The sequence below is a fragment of the Kogia breviceps genome, chromosome 6 (assembly GCF_026419965.1).
Source record: "Kogia breviceps isolate mKogBre1 chromosome 6, mKogBre1 haplotype 1, whole genome shotgun sequence".
Classification (NCBI taxonomy): Eukaryota; Metazoa; Chordata; class Mammalia; order Artiodactyla; family Physeteridae; genus Kogia; species Kogia breviceps.
This window is the reverse complement of record NC_081315.1, coordinates 17,145,340-17,165,866: the sequence shown is the minus strand read 5'-3', so window position 1 is coordinate 17,165,866 and position 20,527 is coordinate 17,145,340. Positions and strand designations below refer to the sequence as shown.

At 45.0% G+C, this 20,527-nt stretch overlaps 1 protein-coding gene across 4 annotated transcripts in view; it reads left to right on the top strand.

Moving 5' to 3' along the window:
• The window catches only part of TSPAN5 (tetraspanin 5), a 177,131-nt gene that overhangs the window by 126,284 nt on the left and 30,320 nt on the right, over window positions 1–20,527 (top strand). For 3 of the 4 annotated variants that reach the window (XM_059066916.2, XM_067035538.1, XM_067035537.1), the window contains exon 2: window positions 19,791–19,841. The exons of the other annotated variant lie outside the window; for it this stretch is intronic. In XM_059066916.2, the coding sequence (XP_058922899.1) occupies window positions 19,791–19,841 (51 nt within the window). The remainder of the gene's footprint in view (window positions 1–19,790; window positions 19,842–20,527) is intronic. 4 annotated transcript variants of the gene reach the window in all.

Genomic DNA, 20,527 nt, shown 5'->3' with positions numbered 1-20,527 from the left:
TGAGGAAAGCAGTGGGTTACTTCTTTTATGTCAGCGTTTCGGCTTTCGGCAGACTTCTGCATTTGCACCTGTTTTCGTGTTTTCTACAAAGAATTTTTCGAGTGATAACAGTCACTAACTTCATTGCTGCAGAATGAAATAAAAGGGATTCTGATGTAGCCATTGAGAAGTACGAACCTTCACTCAAAGCTTTTTAGGGTCATTAAGAAAGCGCAGTTTTAACTGTTGATTTTGGTTTGATTTCCGCCCCCCCCCCGCCCCCAGGATTTGGAGTGTATTTAAATTGATCTTAAATTCTGAAGCTAAATGATCAAAAGAAACCCCTTTAATAATACAGTTGTCTAAAATCTATTAGTTTAGCTGTTTGAAGGTGCAAGATTAACATGCCTAAAGCCTAGCTCTGATCATTTCATAATTTTGTTTTGTTTCTTTTTAAGCATTATGAGCTTTGAAGTCAAAAGTCCTGGCTTCATTTTATGGGTTGGTTATATAAGCTCTCTGATTCTCACTTTCTTTCTCTAAAATGGAGATAATAATACCCACTTCAAAGGACGGTTATGGCAATTAAGTGAGATCGTGTGTGTGAGATACTAAGCACAGTAGGTGTCAAAACTTAAAAGTAAAGAAGGTGGAAAGCTAAAAACCTATAAGGACCTCTCTGTCTTTACAATATAAAATCCAGATTCTTTGATGCCATATTCTAGACCCCTGCATAATCTGGCCTACAGTGACCTCATAGCCAAATTGTTATTTTCCAGCCAGATAGACAACTTCACTCTTCATTTTCTAGAAAACTTTCAAACTTTTTGACCAAGACCCTCAATAAGAAACACATTTTACACAAGAAACAAAAGTTTCACGAAGCAGTACCTCACCTTGCCACAAGAAATACATTCTGTTCTACATGGAAAATGCTGATCTGACCATTAAACTGGTATCAGCAGGTTTTCAAACTTGCTGGTTGAAAACCCACTGATCTAGAAGACTCTTCGTCTCCATTTCTTGAAATTCTCACCCTCCCTTGAGACCCATGCCCCCATCATGAAATCTTCCCTCATCTTGGCAGCTGGTGGCCTTCTCTGAACTTACCATTTTTTCTCAATCTCATTTATGGAATTTGCTGCAGATTGGCTTTTATGGGTTGTTTTTTTTTTTTTTTTTTTTCTGTGGTACGCGGGCCTCTCACTGCTGCGGCCTCTCCCATTGCGGAGCACAGGCTCCGGACGCGCAGGCTCAGCGGCCACGGCTCACGGGCCCAGGCGCTCCGCGGCACGTGGGATCTTCCCGGACGGGGGCACGAAGCCGTGTCCCCTGCATCGGCAGGCGGACTCTCAACCAGTGCGCCACCAGGGAAGCCCTGGCTTTTATGTTAATTGTTGACTTATACCATCTCTGTGACTAGATGGCAAGTGTGGTCAGGGCTTGGTCCCTGTGGTCATTTATCACCCTGTGCGTGTAGCAGGAGTCCTGCCCATTGCTCTGAGGTCCAGACTCCGAGGTGTTTGTTAAATTGCATGGTGTCTTGACTGCTTCGCTGCCTTTGTGCTGCCACTTGAAAGCCATAAAATCAGGTTTGCGTGTGGACCCTTGGGGGCAGGAGCTTCTTGCTGTGACTACTGCCTAGATCAGAGGTCTTCATCTGTCAGGCTGCTTTGGATTCCTGTGTATCTGGAAAAGAATGATATGGGTTGGCATTGGGGTTCCAGCTTCTAAATGGAGATTCTCAGTTTCCAGTTTTCTGACATGACTTTGCTAGACCCGAGGCTCCTTTCAGCTCCAGCAGTGTGTGAGCAAAGATCAGTAACAGCCTCCTCTCTGATTAAGCACAGCCTGGTATCTTTAAACCTCAGGCCTTTGCAGCATGGAACAGATAATGATTTTAGCCTACGAGACTCGCGTTTTATAACACAAGACGTTTTTAGATATGTTTCCATGTGTGGACATACTGTTCTCTCGATCCTATATGTGAGGGTATTTATACACAGTATTAATGATGTGTAGAGCCTTTCATCTACAACGAAAAAATATTATATAAAGCAGAATAGAATGTTTATATCTTAACTATGCACACTTACCGCATGTTGGGAGCCCAGTTTTGAGATCCTGACTAATGATGAGATTTAGGGGAGTGTGCAGGACCCATTTTATGTTTACCCAAATTATCTATCCAAAGGTCCACCTAATTTAAAGGCACTGATTTAATTTAGGAAAGTTATTTTTCTCTTTTAAATCGAATTTGAGAAGCTTGACTGAAATAGTAATAGATAGCAGAGAACTGCCTGTGCAGCAGTGTAAACCAGCAGATCTGGACATAGTGACATCTCTCCACAGTGACATACAGGGACAAAATACATAGCAGAAATATCTAGGGAATTGTGGATTAAAAACAAATTACTTAACACCTAATGAAGCAAACAGTAAAAAGATAAATAACCCACTGATAACCGCATGATAATATCTAGTAGAAGTTACTGATGCACAGTTTTTATAATGACTTTCTTTTTTAAGAGGCTGATGGACCCCAGAGGTTTTTATAGTAAATCTGTTCATCCATAGGCGCCGTTTTCTCTTTTGAGCATCACACACTTGTAGGGACTTATGAAGTGAGTTTAGTTTAGTTTAGTTAAATTCGGCACTCAGAGAATTTGCACACAAGCTTCCTTATTTTGATTCTTCCCCATCCAGCCTGCCGTTTACCAGAGTTAAAATGTGTGTCAAAAGGAAGCGAGATTTGTCTTAAGAGATTTGGAGAAAATCTTCCTTCAGTATTTAAAGTGCTTGACAAAGTCATGTTCACACGGAAGTCAGTATGGAGATGAGGAAGTTAAAATCAGGTGGCTTATTTTTCATTACTGGCTGAAACCCATCTGATAGGATTGACATGGAGAGCACTAATTAATTACCCAGGGTCTCCTCGTTCACTAATCACGTTGCATGAAACTCCCCTCCTGGCTGAGACTCGACGGCAAACCATAGGTATCCAGCCAGCTTATTTTTCATAGGCATTATGCTACCTCTATAAATTAACGTGAACCTAATATATACTGTCCGCGGTTTACTTTCCCATGGCGACCCTCTCTGGTTAAACAGCTTTAAATGAAATCTTGTATTGAGAGTGAAAAGTTTCTTGCAAAAGTGGGGGAAAAAGGGGAAGATTTAAAATCCTTTTTGAAATCTTTTTTCCCACGGTGTATACTATTTTGGCTCCAGTAAAAAATCTGACGTACAGATGACATGATGATCGCCTTTTGTTATCCGAAAAGTGAGCCTATGTAATGCTGAAGGAAGAGACTTTTTCCATTGTATTTTTTAACTGCAATAATAATCTGTTCGTCAAAGGCATACTATGCACCAACACATATCTTAACTCGTATATTCTCACATCAGTCCTATGAGGATGCTATTACTGCCCCCATTTATGGGTGAGAAAATTGTGAGTCTGTCCACTTGTCCAGGGTCACATCTAGTAAATGCTGGGGCCCAGATTTGAACCATGGTTTGTCACCAAAGACCGTGTTCGTTTGATTGTGTTACTATTCATGACTCATCTGGTCCCTTTGTACTATTCTTTTTTTTTTTTTTTTTTTTTTTTTTTTTGGTACTCGGGCCTCTCACCTCTGTGGCCTCTCCGGTTGCGGAGCACAGGCTCCGGAAGCGCAGGCTCAGCGGCCATGGCTCACGGGCCCACCCGCTCTGCGGTATGTGGGATCTTCCCGGACCGGGGCACGAACCCGTGACCCCCGCATCGGCAGGCGGACTCGCAACCACTGCGCCACCAGGGAAGCCCTGTACTATTCCTTTTAACTTCAGGAAAATATGAATGGTCTTAGTCTTTAAAAATATTCCTGTTTCCATATTCATTTTTTACATTCATCTGGATTAATAAATCATTTTAGAAGCATGTTGATCTCTAGCACATTGTTTTATGTCCTCACATCACTTTAATGTCGTGCAGCTTTTGTTCAGAGAGCAGAATGTTGTAGGCATCTTTCAACCAGAGGAAATAGGCACAGCTTATGCACACGTCACTCACGCTGCTGTCCGTCTTGAGACGCTTCCAAACAATTCCAATAGAAAGGGGAAATTCCAGAGTGCACGTACACGGACAGTTTCCAAGGCAGGGCCTATTGAGAATGCAGCCTTCCATCCTGAAGCCGTGAATGGTTCGGCTACAGCTTGTCCTATATGTAAATTAATTTCCAAGAGCATGTGTAATAAACTCTTCTATGAAAGAACATACAAAAGAGTGTTCTGTCACAAGCCAGTTCCCCCGTTAAAAATACCTCACTAGAGAGAGTAGGTTGATACTCAGTGGTTTATGTGGATCCTGTCTTAAGCCAACACTTTCCTCCTTAGTATGCAGTGCTGATGTTCTTGATTGAAAAGAATCCATTCCATTTCTTTTTATAGGGACATGAAAAGTTGGAAAGAGGAAAAACTGAGCTGAACATACAGAATAAGTAATTAAATGGTGCCGGCAGTGGGCCCTTTTGTTTTCAGACGTTCTCCCTCCCCGTCCTTTGTGAGTCATTGAGCCAGTAAGACCTATCAGAGACGCCTCAGTGTATAGAACATTTCATGGGGAGCTTTAGTTGTCATCCACAGCAAAGGGCCACTTGCCTCTAGGCCTCCTTTCAGGCGATAACCAATGGATTTGGACCTCCTGGGTGTGCTCCGTGTATCCTGCTCTCACCTCTCAAGATGTTTCAGGTTGTGATTGAATAGAAAGCATCAGAAAGACGATGTCAGTCCAGTGAAAACATCAAGGGGATTTTAAACGTGAGTGTGGAAATGTAAAAATATGAGCTTGAAATGAAGGTACCTACTACTAGTCTTTTTGTGCATGGTTAATTGGATTAGAATTACATCTGTGATAGCTATTAAGAAGGCTGTATGGCATTACAAGGGTGTAGCATGTTTCTCTTAGAACTTAGCATTTCAGAAGGCCCGGGGGGGGGGGGCGGGGGGGGAGAAAATTCGGTTCCCGTTTTAATTTGAACTTCTGGTTTTCAAAGATGATTTCTTGGTTGCCTTTGTTACTAATGTTATCAGTTAGATTTCGTTTTACACATTCTGAATTCTAACAAGAAGTCAGTGTTCTCTGCATGTCGTTTCCTGTAGTGGTTTTGCCTAAGGGGTGGGAGGAGGGTATGCAGGGTGAGTGGGCGATGCAGGTGGAGAGGGTGGTCACGGCCGTTCCACTCACTCTATATAATCCCCGAAAAATTGCAGTTACGTCCCCCTGGCGTTCTTTAACAGTTATTTCCAAGTGAGGCACGTGATTCCTAAAATTCACCTGAAACATGCAGTTATTTGTTAGAAGAATTTTTAATATTTACAGTTTAAATGAGAACAGTTTTCAATGGAAGCATTATACATTGACTATACCAAAGACATTTGTTTAGTAAGAGAGTCCCCTTTTCCTCCAGAAAAATGTGTAAATGTCACTATATTTCTTCGAAAAGAAAGGAGATATATATTTGGATAAAGAAACACATTTTTTAAAAGGCATAACAAAATTTTAAAACACACAGATACATAGGCACAGAGAGTATTTGCATTAGGTTAAAAAAAAAAAAATAGAGTACTAGAACTAGCTCTGACTTAACAGCGCCTCTGCCCCCTCAGCTGTGACTGAGCTGACTTCCAACAGGTCAGACCAAGGCAAGCTGTGGGTGCCAGAGAACAAGGCAAACACCCACCCTTCTTCTGTAAAACAATTAACACTAAATGTCAAGAGCTGTGAGGGATCTGAGATTTTACCCTACCTGCCAGCTAACAAGTTACCCTACCACAGTGTCGTGGATGCTGGCAGCGTCCTGGGTCAGAGATACAGGACTTTATTAATCACAGCAATACTAGCAGCCAGCGTATCGATATCTTTTACTCTTTTCCTGAGCCCCAATTTCCGTAGGGTGATGCAGAGAGGGCCAGTCAACACCTGTATATGTAGTGAGTTGTGTTATAGGAGGGGAACCCTGTGTTTAGGGAACCCACACTTTTATAATGGGCAGCAAGCCTGCTGGATCCTTTGGAAGATCTCTGTAAACACTATCTCTGTCCTCCAAGGCTGTCTGCTATACACATCTCCTTGAAAAGACAGTCTGTCACAAACGACTCATTTGTAATTCCAAGCGATTCCTAAGAAGTGCAGAAACTCAAGAAAATTATCTTCTAACATAGAATACTCTGGAAACAGATCCAAATAAGCACAGATTCCATGAACAGCTACAGTGCACTGATTTTTAGGGCTGCATATGTTCCGATGATATAGCCAGTAGCGACAGCATCAGATAGGTAGAATGTGATATTTTAATTACATTCCATACCTGTATCACACGTCCTTTTCAAAACGTCCTCCCTTGCCCTGTGTTGGCTACCACAGTCCCGCATAGCTGGGGCAGGAGTTGTTATTCTCTCTCCATTTACACTCGAGGAGACGATTGTCCAGAGTGAGTTGACCAAGTTCACATACAAGTTAATGTCCTGGTTGGCACTGAACCTGGGGTTTCCTGATACCCAGTCTGTCAGTCTTTGAAACACCTTGCCTAACTCTTGTCCCCTTTCGTCTCTTACACAAGGCAAAGGACATTACCGGCCACTGTACAGGTGACCCAAGGCCAGTCCCAGGTTCCTTCTTGGTACTTGCCGTCCCTCTCAACTAACCTTGGGTGTTGCCCAGACATCCTGGGGGGATTGTGTGGTGGTGATGCCAGTGGTGTCTGGGGTCAGGAAGGAGTTTGAAATAAGGGAAGCGACTGTGTTGAATGTTTCCTCGTTGCTCTACACTTTATTTTCAGTTTAATAGAACATAAGCAGTCTCCACTGTTTCAGCCCCTTTGCTTAGTAGAGCAGCCCCTGGCTCTCCTGGACTTAATGTATAATTACAGGTGTCAGACTCTCCATCGGTGCTTTTGGGGGCACCTGTCTGTCTGGGTTTCCTGATGCCCCTGTGTCTGCTTCTTTGCAGTCTCCTCTCAAGTTCCCTCTGTACACTTCACCATGAATCTTACTGTTCTCTGGGATGATGGCTTGGTCCTGTTCTCTACAAACTCTTTATGTGGCCTTAACGAGAACCACAGGAACAATTATTCATTGAGCGTGTCCTGTGTGCCAGGCCCTTTGCAAAGCACATTATATGCATGTCTCGTTCAATCTACCCCAGTGACCCTGTGAGATGGATACGGCTATCTCCACATTTTATAGAGGAAGAAATAGAGAACTGAGAGAGTAAACTGTTTGTCTGAGGTCACGCAGTTAGTAAGTGATGGAGCTGGATTTCTAGCCCCGAGTCTGCCGTCTGGCCTCCTGGACCTCATACAATTGTGCCAGGACACTTTTACGTGCGTGTCTGACATTCATCTGAGTTTGTAACGTGTCTAAAGCTGAATTCTAAAATTGATCTTTCTCCTAAAATCTTCTTACCCGTATCCCTAACTTTGAAAAGGACACCATAGCCTATCAAGTTAAAATCCTGGGAATTTTCTTAGTTTCTTCTCTCTTCCTCATCTCCCACAACGAATTCACTGATTTACTCAACAGATATTTATTTAAGACCTACTGTGAAGCACACATTGTTCTAAGTTTGGTGGGTACAGAATGAACTAAACAGACAATCTCTGCTCCCATGGAGCTTGTTTTCATGGAAATTAATATCCCCATTTTATGGATTTGGAAACTGAGGTATAGGGAGATGAAGTGACTTGCCCGAGGTCACATATTTAGGATTCAAACCCAGGCATTGTGGTTTAGAAAACCATGGTTTTGACCTTATACCCTGTGCTTCCTGTCACCAAGTCCTGTAGAGTTTCCTCCTTCATCTTCTTTTCTGTCTTCATCCTACTGCCTCTGCCTTTCTGGGCTGGTGTCAGTGTCACCAGGATGACTGCAGGAGTCTCCCACCTTGTCTCGCGGCCTGCAGTCTCACCTCCCTTCAATTTATTCTCTATGCTGTACTGGAATGATTTTTCTAAAATGCAGTCTGATCCTGTCAAACTGTTTTGCTAAAAATCCTTGGTTGGCTTCAAGTAACTTGGTGGTACCTTGGTTCCCAGGACACAGACAGCCTGCCGTGATAAGGTCCCTGCTTAGCAACCTCTAGCCCCGTGGTTCTCAGACTTCACTGTGTATCACAATTAGCTGGAGGGCTTCTTAAGACGGGGCTTGCTGGGCCCCATCCCCAGAGTTGCGGAGGAGGTAGATCTGGGGCCGCCTGGGAATTTGCATTTCTAACAAGTCCCTGAAGCAGGACCCATGCTGTGAGAAGCACTGCTTGGCCGGGGCCTGGCCCGATGTCTCTGCTCCAGCCCTGGGAGCATTTACGGATTCCTGAGGGACATGCTGTTTCAGGCTTTGATCCTTTTGCACAAGCTGCTTCCTCTGCAGGAGACGGTCTTCCTCTCTCCTTCCCTTTAAATTTCAGTTCAAGTGTCACTTCCTAGGAAGCTTCCTCTGACTCTGCACAGCGATCCCAGAGCCTCGCCTCTGTGTTTCTATGGCACCGTGTCTCTGGGAAGGCGTCATTCCATCCCCTGTGCTTGAGCCTTGGTTTTACTTATCTGTTCCCACTCACTGACCCTCGACAGTTAGCTCTTTAAGAAAAGAGATCATCTGTTATGTTTTTCACCTTTCTGTCCCTGGCACTTGGCATAGTGCCCAGTACATATTGAAGGTATGTACTTACTAAATGAGTTGAAATGTATAATCCTACTTGTGCTTTAAAAAAAGGAGTAATCCTGGGCTTCCCTGGTGGCGCAGTGGTTGAGAATCCGCCTGCCGATGCAGGGGACGCGGGTTCGTGCCCCGGTCCGGGAGGATCCCACGTGCCGCGGAGCGGCTGGGCCCGTGAGCCATGACCGCTGCGCCTGCGCGTCCGGAGCCTGTGCATCGCAACGGGAGAGGCCACAAGAGTGAGAGGCCCGCCTAGCACACACACAAAAAAAACAAAAACAAAACTTTAAGGTGTTTCAACGCAAACGCAGTATACATCTGAAAGTATTAAACTTTCAAAGCTGCTGCACTGCTTGGTTGTTTAATGCAAACAGGAGGAGCTTATTCCCACAGAGGCTCATGTTTGTCTACGGACAAGTTACTTGTACCTGTGGTTTGAAATACTTGAGTTGTCCCTCAGTCCTCCTCAGCCTTCAGAACCTCTCTCTGGTCTCTTCTTAGCCTTGGTTTAATCGAATCAGAGAATTACAGAGGGAATAGCGCAGGTGGTGTAAGCCTGGCTTTTTTACTGAGGCAAAGATCTTTACTGAGGCTGTGAACTTGCAGCCTCCATGTTTCCATCCAAAATTACATAATCCTCCACGCTCCTTTCTGTGTGCCTGTGTTGCCTGAGCAGTTCCCAAGAGGAATATAGGTTTTATTGCCTGTACAGCCCTCCCCCTTTCTTTCCCCTCCCATCTCAGATGACTAGTTCTTGCCAGAACGTTAAGCTCCAAATTCTAACACAGGAATGTCTGAACAAGATTGTCCCTGGCTTGTAGACGTTTCTTAAAGAGGCGCTCTGACCTGCTGGTGCAGAGCAAGCTCAAAGGCAGAGAGAGCCTTTCCATCCTCTCTGGGAAAGCAGGAGGAGGAAACATGGGTCCATCGTGCTTGGGAACCACTGCTCTGCTTTGGGAACCATTTCCTGGGTTCTGGCTGCTTCCAAAATTCAACAAGCAAGCAGAGGGCAGCCCTTTCTGTCAGGTAGAGCGTGGCTGAATCGTGTAGCTTCTCACAGCGAGTCACAACAGCTTACCCGGTAGTTCAGGACCACTGGAGTCTCGACTCAGCTGTTTGGAAAGGAACGGCGCTTTCCTCCAGGTCATTAGTCTCTCCAGCCCCATCACTCTCATGCCCGTTGCACACATTTAATTGTTTACAGTGAGCTTGTCACAGGACTAAATATGAGGGAACTTAATCTGGTTTCTTATTGGCGTCTTAGGACCCTCGTGGTTGCAAGTAACAGGAAGCCGCCAAAGTATCTTGAGCCAAGATGGGAGGGGGAGACGTACGATAGGGCCCCAGGGGCATTACGTGGACCCCAGGATCAGGAAGTGCAGCCGGGGGTCCTGGGAATAAGGAGCAGAGGACAGACAGGAACAGAAAGTTTTCCTTGGTCTCTTTTCTGCTTCTACGTGTGCATGCGCTATCCACAGCACCCCAGTCTGTTCTAGCGTGAGGGAGACTGAGGCTGACAAAAATCACTGTGTCCAACACCCGATTTCTGGGGAAGAGAGACTCTGGCTCGGCTTCATATTTAATAAATGACTTTTCCTGAGACACAGCCCACCCTAGTCTGCTCCTCAGTCTGGAGAGAGGGTTGGGAGGGAGTGGGCCCTCCTTGGCAGATGTGGCTGCAGGGTCTCACCCTTGAGGGTAGGGGACAGTTTTCAGAAAAAGGGGCGTGTAGGTGGAGAAGGTGTCCCTATCAGTATTGCTGATAATTTATATCCCACATTCTTCCAAAAAGATTCTATTTTAAAAAATGGATATAATGGGGCTTCCCTGGTGGCGCAGTGGTTGAGAGTCCGCCTGCCGATGCAGGGGACATGGGTTCGTGCCCTGGTCTAGGAGGATCCCACATGCCGCGGAGCGGCTGGGCCCGTGAGCCATGGCCGCTGAGCCTGCACGTCCAGAGCCTGTGCTCCGCAACGGGAGAGGCCACGACAGTGAGAGGCCTGCGTACCGCAAAAAGAAAAGAGAGAGAAAAATACCTTGTCGGGAGGGTCCCACATGCCGCGGAGCGGCTGGGCCCGTGAGCCATGGCCGCTGAGCCTGCACGTCCAGAGCCTGTGCTCCGCAACGGGAGAGGCCACGACAGTGAGAGGCCTGCGTACCGCAAAAAGAAAAGAGAGAGAAAAATACCTTGTCGGGAGGGTCCCACATGCCGCGGAGCCACTGGGCCCGTGAGCCATGGCCGCTGCGCCTGCGCGTCCGGAGCCTGTGCTCCGCAATGGGAGGGGTCACAACAGTGAGAGGCCTGCGTACTGCAAAAAAAAAAAAAAAAAAAAAATGGATATAATGGAACCAAAACACATGGCAGAAGATATGAAATAAAAACGAGTGATAAGATTAGGGAGAGGGACCATGCATCAAGAAGCCCCGATGGGGGGAAACTGATTATAATGTGGGATTTCAGAATTAGTGGGTTTCCAAGTTCTGGGGCCAATTACGTCCAGAATTCATGAACCAGATTGCTAGGATAAGAGAAAGAAAAGATTTGCGGTTAAACCTGATCTTGGTATTCTGGCTAGAGTCTGTTTCTTCTAAATGCACAGGGATATCGTATACACTGTTCCTGGAAGGAGCCTCCAGCCTGCGTCAGGGGAAGATGATTAATTGGAGGGCAGGTGTTAAACAGGCACATGTTCTCTGGTTAACACAGCCCCCAGCGCTCCGGGAGTCTGACCTCAGGCCACATCACTCCTACACGATCCCGTGTGTGTAAATGTCAAATTAAGGGTACGTGCGGCGCCGTGAGGTGCTCAAGTTGAGAAGAGGGGGCCCTGTGGTCGCTGTGAACGAGGATGCCTTCTCATGCCTGGAGTGGGCAGGACTGGAAGCAGGGCGCCACACTGACCCGTGGTAGGTCCAGGGAGGGGAGGAGGAGGCTGAGAAAGGCCTGAGGACGGGGAGGGAACTAAGGCGTCGGAAGTACCAACTCTTCCGGGCATGGGATTCGATTTTCGAATCTCACCCAGTCGCTTGTTGTCACGGTGACCCCTGTAGTTGTTTGGTGCATTTCCTCAGGTGCCCTTAGTATCTCCATTCGACAGATGAGGACCAGGGGGCTCTAGGAAGTCAGGAAACCCGCCGGTGGTTCCTTCTGTCTCTGGGAGACGTCACAGTCACCACCCACCATAGCCTTCAAAGCCCAACCGGCGTGGCTCCCGTTACCCTCTGTCCTTTGCATCAGCCCTTGAGTGGCTGTTCCTCCAACAAGCCTGTACACCTCAGCCGTAGCACCTTAGCCAGGCTGCTGTTTTGCCTGGAACACGGTTCCCTGACATCCACCAGTCAACTCTTTCATGTCCGTCATGTTTTTGCTTATGTAGCTTTCTTAGCGGAGACTTGCTTTGTCCTCTGTATTTCGGTGTCATACCTCTCTCCACCCTGGACCATATTTCATTCCCCTTATGCAGTTCTCTTTTCCTGCAGTGCTTCTAAAATTGTATCTTATCTAACTCATGTGTGTTTCTCTTTATTGTCTTTCTCTCCCCGCTCGCCCCAGCTAGAATGTCAGCCCCAAGAGGGAGGCACATTTGTCTGTTTTGCTTCCCAATTTATCCAGGGCCCCTAGAGGGCTGCCTGGCTCAGCGGTAGATGCTCAATAAATATGTGTCGAATGAATGAAGAACCTTCCCTGAGAGTACAGAACCACAAAGTTCCAGAGCTGGGCTTCTGCAAGCTTTGTGTGTTCAGGCTGCTTGGAGGAGGCTGCGCCGGCAAAGTGAAGTGAGAGGTTGACCCTGGCTCAGAGGGGGAGTGTCCTGTTTCCAAGTTCGAACTCCGTCTGCCACGCCGTCTTATTATGAGGATTCCAGACAGTTTGAATGTACAAACTGGGATGCGGAGGCCCAGTGGCAAAAGTGGGGTTGCCTTTCTGTGCATTGAATTTTCCACCAGCCCAAATTTACTCCTCAGACATGGCAAGAATTATGCCAGAGACATTTTGTTCCTGCAGTCGGCCCCTGCTTGACAGAGGGAACATGGATTTTGTTAATAGAGGCATTTGGCGCACTTGTGTGGACTTCTCCACCCCCACCTGCCCCGCCAGACCTGGAGTGTTTCTGACACTCAAGTGTCAGAAAAACATCTTAATGAAACGTACATGTGTTGCAGGCTCAGGAAAGTACATCTTTCCGAATGGCATTCTTTCTCTTTCCTCTCTTCTGTGTCAAATGTTTTAAATGCATCTCTCCTGTTTATTCAGGCAGAGCTTAAAATTTTTAAAAACAACGTCATCAGGGTGATTAAAGAATAACAGTTCTTTCCATTGTTATTTAGGATAATATTTTCGAGATTCCAAGTAGGTGAGAAGATTGACCTGATTTTTGTTTTTCTCTATTGGGTTTACCTTGCTGCATTGTTATTTTCTTTTTTCTTTTTTTTTTTTTTTTTTTTGTGTGTGTGTGTGTGGTACGCGGGCCTCTCACTGCTGCGGCCTCTCCCATTGCGGAGCGCAGGCTCCGGACGCACAGGCCCAGCGGCCATGGCTCACGGGCCCAGCCACTCCGCGCACGTGGGATCTTCCCGGACCGGGGCACGAACCCGTGTCCCCTGCATCGGCAGGCGGACTCGCAACCACTGCGCCACCAGGGAAGCCCTGCATTGTTATTTTGAGTCTGTTCACAGGGTGCTGGGCAGATGCCATTGACGTAATTATTATTTTTTAAGCAAAAAGGATTAAAAATGTCTGTTTAAGAATTGCCTGTGAACTTTAACATACATCTATACATAACTGCTTCTTCTTTTTATGAATAAAAGTAATAGGTCGTAGACATGTATATGGATTTTAAATAATTTATTTTTAAAAAGTATACAAGCTGAAACTTGTTTCCAAGAAAATTCAGATAGCAGCCAAAATACCCATGAAAGAAAACTGTCCTTCAGAAATGCTGCTAGATCTCAAGCTAGTTATGAAATTGACACCCGGGAGTTATTTCTGTCAGAGGACATAAGGTGGATTTAGAAGAGCCAGAGTCTCCATGTAGAAGATGCCAGAAACACAGGCATTATCCTTATACCTCCCTCTCCTTCACCCTTTCCCCTACCCCTTCGCCATAGCCAGGCATCACTGAAAACGTCAGTTTTACTTCTAAATACCCTCAATTCCATGTGCTTCTCCAGCATATTTCAGTCCAGGAGACAATCGGGTCTTGTCTGCATGACTAAAGTGCCCTCCTTCTAGCTGCTGTGCATCTACTCTGAACTCTCTTCCAATCTTTTCTGCAACTCAGATCATTTTTCCAAAGCTCAAACCTGATAAAGACCTGCCTTCTCACCCCACCTTCAGTCGACTACATACGTATGGCCCTGAATGCCCTCCTGTCGCTCTTAGGGTGATGACTGAATTCCTTAATGTGGCTTAGGAGGCCCTGCATGGGCTGGTCCTGCTTGCATCTCTCATTGCAAACCTGCCATACCTTACCCCCTTCCCCCATTCTCTGTGCACCAGCCATACGGGTCACCTTTTAGACCCCTTTACTTGCTGTGCTTCTCCTACCACAGGGCCTTTGTACATTCTCTTCTCTCCGCCTGAAACTTTCTTCCTTCCTTTCTTTGCCAGTTAACGTCATCTCATCTTGCAGACCCCAGTTCCTACATCCTTTACTTAGGGAAGCCTTCCTGAACCTCTCTCTAGGTCAAATCTCCCTCTTATAGTTTGTATTGGCCTTATTTTTTTCTCCTTTAGAGCACCATCAAGGGTGGTTTTGCCTTTTACACTTTATTTGATAAAAATCCATCTTTTTTGGGTAAACATTCAAAAATGTATTGTATTTTGAATAGGCGATACATTAAAATGGTTCAAAATTCAGAAGACCCAAAAGGGTTCTTAGGAAGAGCCTTCCTCTTCTCCCATCCCTACCCCCTCCTGCCCCAGTTTTCTTTGCTGGAGGCAACTAGTAACACCCCCCTTTCCTTCCCCCCAGAAATCTGTTTTCTTACCTCCATTTATCCCAAGACAAAAGCAGTGCCTAGCACAAAATAGGAACTTGAGAATATTTGTTGAAGGTTGTAGATAGATGGCTAAATGGCTTCTTGAAGTACCCATTTTTGTACCAGTTAGAATGGAGCACTGGTCCATTTCTAATAAGTTGGAGGCTCAGCAAGGGTGAAAACAACAGACTGAGGAAGAGATTTTCTGTTCGTAGGCCTCAGAGAAAAGGGGGCGGATGTGACCCTCCTGGCAGAGAAGCCCCGGCACCCTTGTCACATCCTAGGGCCGTTTTACTCTCCAGCTTTTCCTAAGGATCAGCTCTGCTGGCTCTTGTCCTGCCAAGCCTGGCAGGCTTCCATCAACACGCCACTCTCTGTTTCTACCTAGTGCCGTCCTTGCTCCGTCAGGAAAACATACCTTTGCCTTGAACACCTAGAAATTAAAGAAGTGATTTTGAGTCTTAGGACATGAGTTTCCGTATAATTCTCCATCCCTTATTTGGCTGGACAAAGATTTTATGCACATTAGCAAAGTGCTATAATTGTTTTGAGCTTGGACTGAGAAGTCAGGTTTCCTGAGCGATCCAGCTCAGGTGCCTGTGTAATCTTGGGAGACTTACTCAATGTTTCTGAGTTTTCTTTTCTATAGAATGGGGATAATACTGCTACTACTGCATGGGATTATCGTGGGACACTTTAGAACAGTGTTTTCCAATAATAATATAGTGCAGGCCACGTATATAATTTAAATGTTCCAGTGGCTGTAGTTTAAAAATTATGTATAAAATAAATATGCTTCAGGGGTATATTACACAGCACAGGGAAGTATAGCCATTATTTTGTAACTTTAAATGGAGTATAATCTATCAAAATATTGAACCACCATGTTGTACACCTGAAACTAATACAATATTTTAAATCAACTATATTTCAATTAAAAAAGTAAAATGAAATAAGTGAAATTAATTTTAATATATTTAACCCAATATATCCAAAGTATTATCATTTCAACGTGTAATCAAAAATAAAACAACTGGAATATTACTCAGCCATAAAAAAGAATGAAATAGTGCCATTTGCAGCAACATGGACGGACCTAGAGATCTTCATCCTAAGTGAAGTAAGTCAGAGAAAGACAAATATCCTATGATATCACTCATATACTTTATATGTGGAATCTAAACAAGTGATACAAATGAACTTATTTGCAAAACAGAAATAGACTCACAGAAGTAGAAAACAAACTTATAGTTACCAAAAAGGAAAGAGGGGGAGGGGTAAATTAGGAGTTTGGGATTAACAGATGTATACTACTGTATATAAAATAAACAACAAGGACCTACTGTAGAGCCCAGGGAATTCTACTCAATACTCTGTAATGACCTATATGGGAAAAGAATCTGAAAAAGAGTGGATATATGTATAACTGATTCACTTTGCTGTCCCCTTGACACTAACGCAAGATTGTAAATCAACTACACTTCAATTAAAAATGTATAAATGAACAATTGTTAAGGAGATCTTTTACATTCTTTTTATTCAGATTAAGTGTTCTAAATCCAGTGTATATCTTACACCTACTAGCACACCTCAGTTTGAACTAACCACCTTTCACCTGCCCAGTAGCTGGGGCCTGCTGTATTAGGCGGTGCTCTTCTAGCTCATTCGTATAAAACACAATACCTAGCACGGTGCTTAGTTCATACCTAGCATTCGACAAATGTTGGCAAAATTAATATTCATTTAAAATCATCAAAAATTGGGTAAACTAACATTTGACTATGGGTTTGCATATATTGCCACATGGGAAGATGCCTCAGGTCTGGTTATTTCTGTCTCAAAGGAATAAAGAGCTGACTTTAATGTTCTTGGTTGTTCCCTGGAAGGTGGCCTCTGGGTTTCAGAATGAGGTCAGTTTGGGGGTTTATGGTTGCCTTTTCTTTGGGAGATGGGAAAGGGGAAACTCAGTGTGCTTCAAGTGCTGCGTGCCTGTCTCTGTTTTTTTGGCTCTTCTCTGTTTAATTATTTGGAGCTGGAACAACTTGATTTTAAAGCGAAACATATGGGCTGAGAGTAATTGGGAGGACGTTTACTGGTGATGGCGCGGCAAAGGCATGTATGGGTTTAGGCCCTGGCCCTGCGGCACTCACTTAGCTATTGACGGCCTTCCTGGACTTCAGATTCAGTGTTCTTTCTTCAGATTCTCAAACCTTGTTTGGAAAGTCACAGTTAAGGCAGGACATAATGGAGCAAGATTATAAAGGAAATTGTGAGTCTTCTTTAGGTCCCGATTTTTTTCTCTTCTTTAATGAAAACTTGGTTTCCAATCTGTCTATATATGATTTGGGAAAGAAAAAGTTTTCCAAAGTGCCAGGGAGAGAGAGGAGAACTCCACACCAAGAGGAGAAGGTTGACCCACCGCTGAAGTTTTCTGTTTTCCGCTTTACTCCATCGATGACACCAGCACGGGGAACGTCTGTTCTGCAACCAGTTCTGAACGTGAAGGCTAAGTTTTCACCTCCTCAGCTTCCCTTTGCTTCCTGGGGAGGGAATATATGATGCCCATGTCACATCCCATATAATTCTAACCTGAATATCTCCACTCTCTGTCCCACAGGGGAAAAGGGGGATGTGTCAAAGCTGGTAAGAACACGTGCGTTGATGTTTAGACTCATCTTGGTTGAAATCTCTGCTTTTCCACTCGGAAGCTGTGTGCCTTTGACCTGATTAAACTCGCTCAGCCTCATGTTTCTCATTCTTAGAATGGGGTTAATAATAGTGCCTGTGTCGGAACAAAAGTACTGTGACGCTTAAGAGAGACACGGCGTACGAAGCACTAAGCAGAGTGCCTGGAAAGTAATAAAGAGAAGTTTAATGTCAGCGATGAGGCAATGATACGTCCACCCTCTTCCACAGCAAGAGGAACGGTGGACCACTGCGTCCTCTGCCACAACATCTCACCCACTGCTTGAGGTGACACTGTGATTAAATACTGCATCAGGGAAGTGACCGAACCTTTGTCCACAAAGAGCTTTAGCATCAGAAAGTCTTGCATTTCACTGGGCTGAGTTTGATGTCATTGTGGATGAGGTCAAGCGCTCCGTGTCTTCTAAGGTCTGAAGGGCTCCTGCGTGTGCATTTGTCCCTTGTGGCCCTGCTGTGCCCAGGACCTATGAATATGAGAGTGATGTGCTGAATTGCTCTATTTGTGTACTACAGAGTCCCCCAAACCTTTTGAGTCATTTGGGGGACCTGGTGCATTTGTGGCTTCAGATCAGAACTGTAAAGCAAAATAGCATTCTGGCCTGGGCAAGTAGAGGGGCTGAGCGTAGTGGGTTTTTTTGCTGGGATGTTGAAGGCAAATTTTTCTGAACACTTTTCAAACCTCTGTGAGCAAGGGTAGGAAAAAAAGGGGTCCTCGGTTTTTGCTAAATCAAGGACACATAGCTGAGCTTTTCTGTGTAGGGACTCGGAAGGCACTGAATGCTAGCTCACTACAGTGTCAGATAATTGTCTGGGGGTTTGGAAAGTTCTGCATTTGAAAACACCACCCCCTTTTCAGAGCAGTCATTCCTTTGTGTTTTTTGCAGTCCCCTCTTTTCCCTCAGCTCCTGCTGTTTTCCCAGCCCTGTCGGATTTATTAGCCGCTGTCTACAAAGTGTCAGTAACTCCCCGCTGCGAATGGCTAGGACCTCGCCAGGTGGACCCTTCTCGGATTTCCCTGAAACTGAAGAGAGTAACCACCCCCTCCCTCTTGTTTTCTCCACGCCCCTCTCTCGGTGGACAGCTTCCCTGACATTTAACTTAATCTATATGTTCGTAAAATAAACAGCTGCCGCGAGACTGAGCCTGCTTGTCAACCTGCCTACCCTCTTTTCACTTCACTGTTTGGAGAGGAAACTCAGAGCTGCGGTCGAGAATAAACACGAGGGCTAAGACGCGTCTTTCTTCGTGGCCAGTTACACCCAGTCCTGATCACTGAGCTCTTGGTGGGCCGGCAACCCCGTGCAGTGTGTCACCAAACCCGTGAAACTCTGACTATAAGACACGCCATTATTTTAGGTACAATCAAGGGAAAACAAGCAAACTATGAGACATCATCGACTTTAAGGCACATCCCAATTTCAGAGATGTTACAATGTGGTGGGAAAGTGTGTATCTTCAAGGAGGTGGTACACAGTGAGAAGTCGTTAAAATGGACACACACACACACACCCCCGCCGCCGGGTTACTGACTGCTCCCCTCCCCAGCCCCATACCCAGTGCAGCTGATGGAAGGCTGAGGGGCGTCTGTGTGGTTTTCAACTCAATCTCGGGGCTTCTTTGTGTACTCTGTGTTGTGCATGAAGTTAACAGCACTGAGTTGAGACCAGGCCGAGTCTTGGAAGCCCTCTCAACTGCAATATAAGTATTTTAAGTTTCCGACAAACGGAAGAATCCAGGTGTTTTTTTGGGTCACCCTGGACTTGATAAGGTTCACGGTCCCTTTTTGAAAATTTATGTATTTAGTTGCACCGGGTCTTAGTTGTGGCAGGTGGGCTCTTTAGTTGTGGCATGCGTGTGGGATCTAGTTCCCTGACCGGGGATCGAACCCGGGCCCCCCTGCATCGGGAGCACGGAGTCTTATCCGCCGCGCCACCAGAGAGGTCCCTCACGTTCCCTTTTGAAGGAGTGATAAAGAGCTTGCTGAGGGACATGGGGGGCTTCGGCATGCCCTCCCTGCCCCGGCCCATTCATGGTGGCGAGGAGAGAATCTCCAGCTCTTCTAAATTCATGCCTCTAGTTATCTATTCTCTAGTGAACATCACGCTCACATTTGCTCACTGTTTCCTCTCCTATCCAAAAGGCAGCGTTAAAAATTATTGATGACTTTAATTTTACTCGATTCTACTTAATTATGATTCTTCGTGATCTGTTAAGCATTAAGCTTAACATTAAGCATGTGCCCTTCTTAATACTGTAATAACTTTAATCAAGGCGATGATGGTATTTGTTTTCCTGTTAAAGACCGTTAGTCAGGTTTTAGAGAAAACTATTTCTCAGCAGGTAAAGTAACCAAAAAATTGATTGAAAACTTTGCACTCGTAAAAGCATGACATTTACCTTCATACTTACACCACTTTCTCCCTTTCTTTCAGTTTTTGGGAATAGCATTTCTTGGAATTGGACTGTGGGCGTGGAATGAAAAAGTAAGTTAAACATCATTAAAATGCACACATTTGGGTTGTAAGAAGCTGCACATTATACGCTGTCTCTTTGTCCTCTTTGACAACTGCCAAGTATATGGAAGCATGGCTCCTTAATGAAAAAGTACTCTTGGAAGATAACGTCACAGTTCAAAGACTCTTTAAGAATGGAGCCTCAACTGGTCACTCTACAAGAATTTCAGTAATGCTTATAAATAATACTAAAACACCTGTAGCCTTTTTTCTCTTTTACTTTTTAAAAAACCCTTTGGAAGATTATTCAATCCATAAAAATGGTATTTTAGTGTGAGCATTATGTGCTGAGCTGTTAGCATGCGGTATGTATGAAGGAAGCTAGATATAATTCATGTTTGAACATGAGATAAACTTATCACTGTTGCTAAAGCATGTGAACACTTGTCTGCTGATTGAAAGTGTTCAGGAATTGTCAAACTTTGTAATCAAGTACAGCACAGAAAGGGATCAATCTGGCAGGAGAAGGCTGCATGAAGATACAGTGTTCTGGATACAGTGTTCTGGGTGGTTTATTCTGTAAACAGCGCACTCACGACACCACTGCCCTGTGTCCATTCCTCCACTTCACTTCCCATCCATACCTTTTAATTTTTTCTCTGCAACTTCTACTGAAGCCAAGCAGTGGAATTCAAAAATAAACACACGCTCCTTTT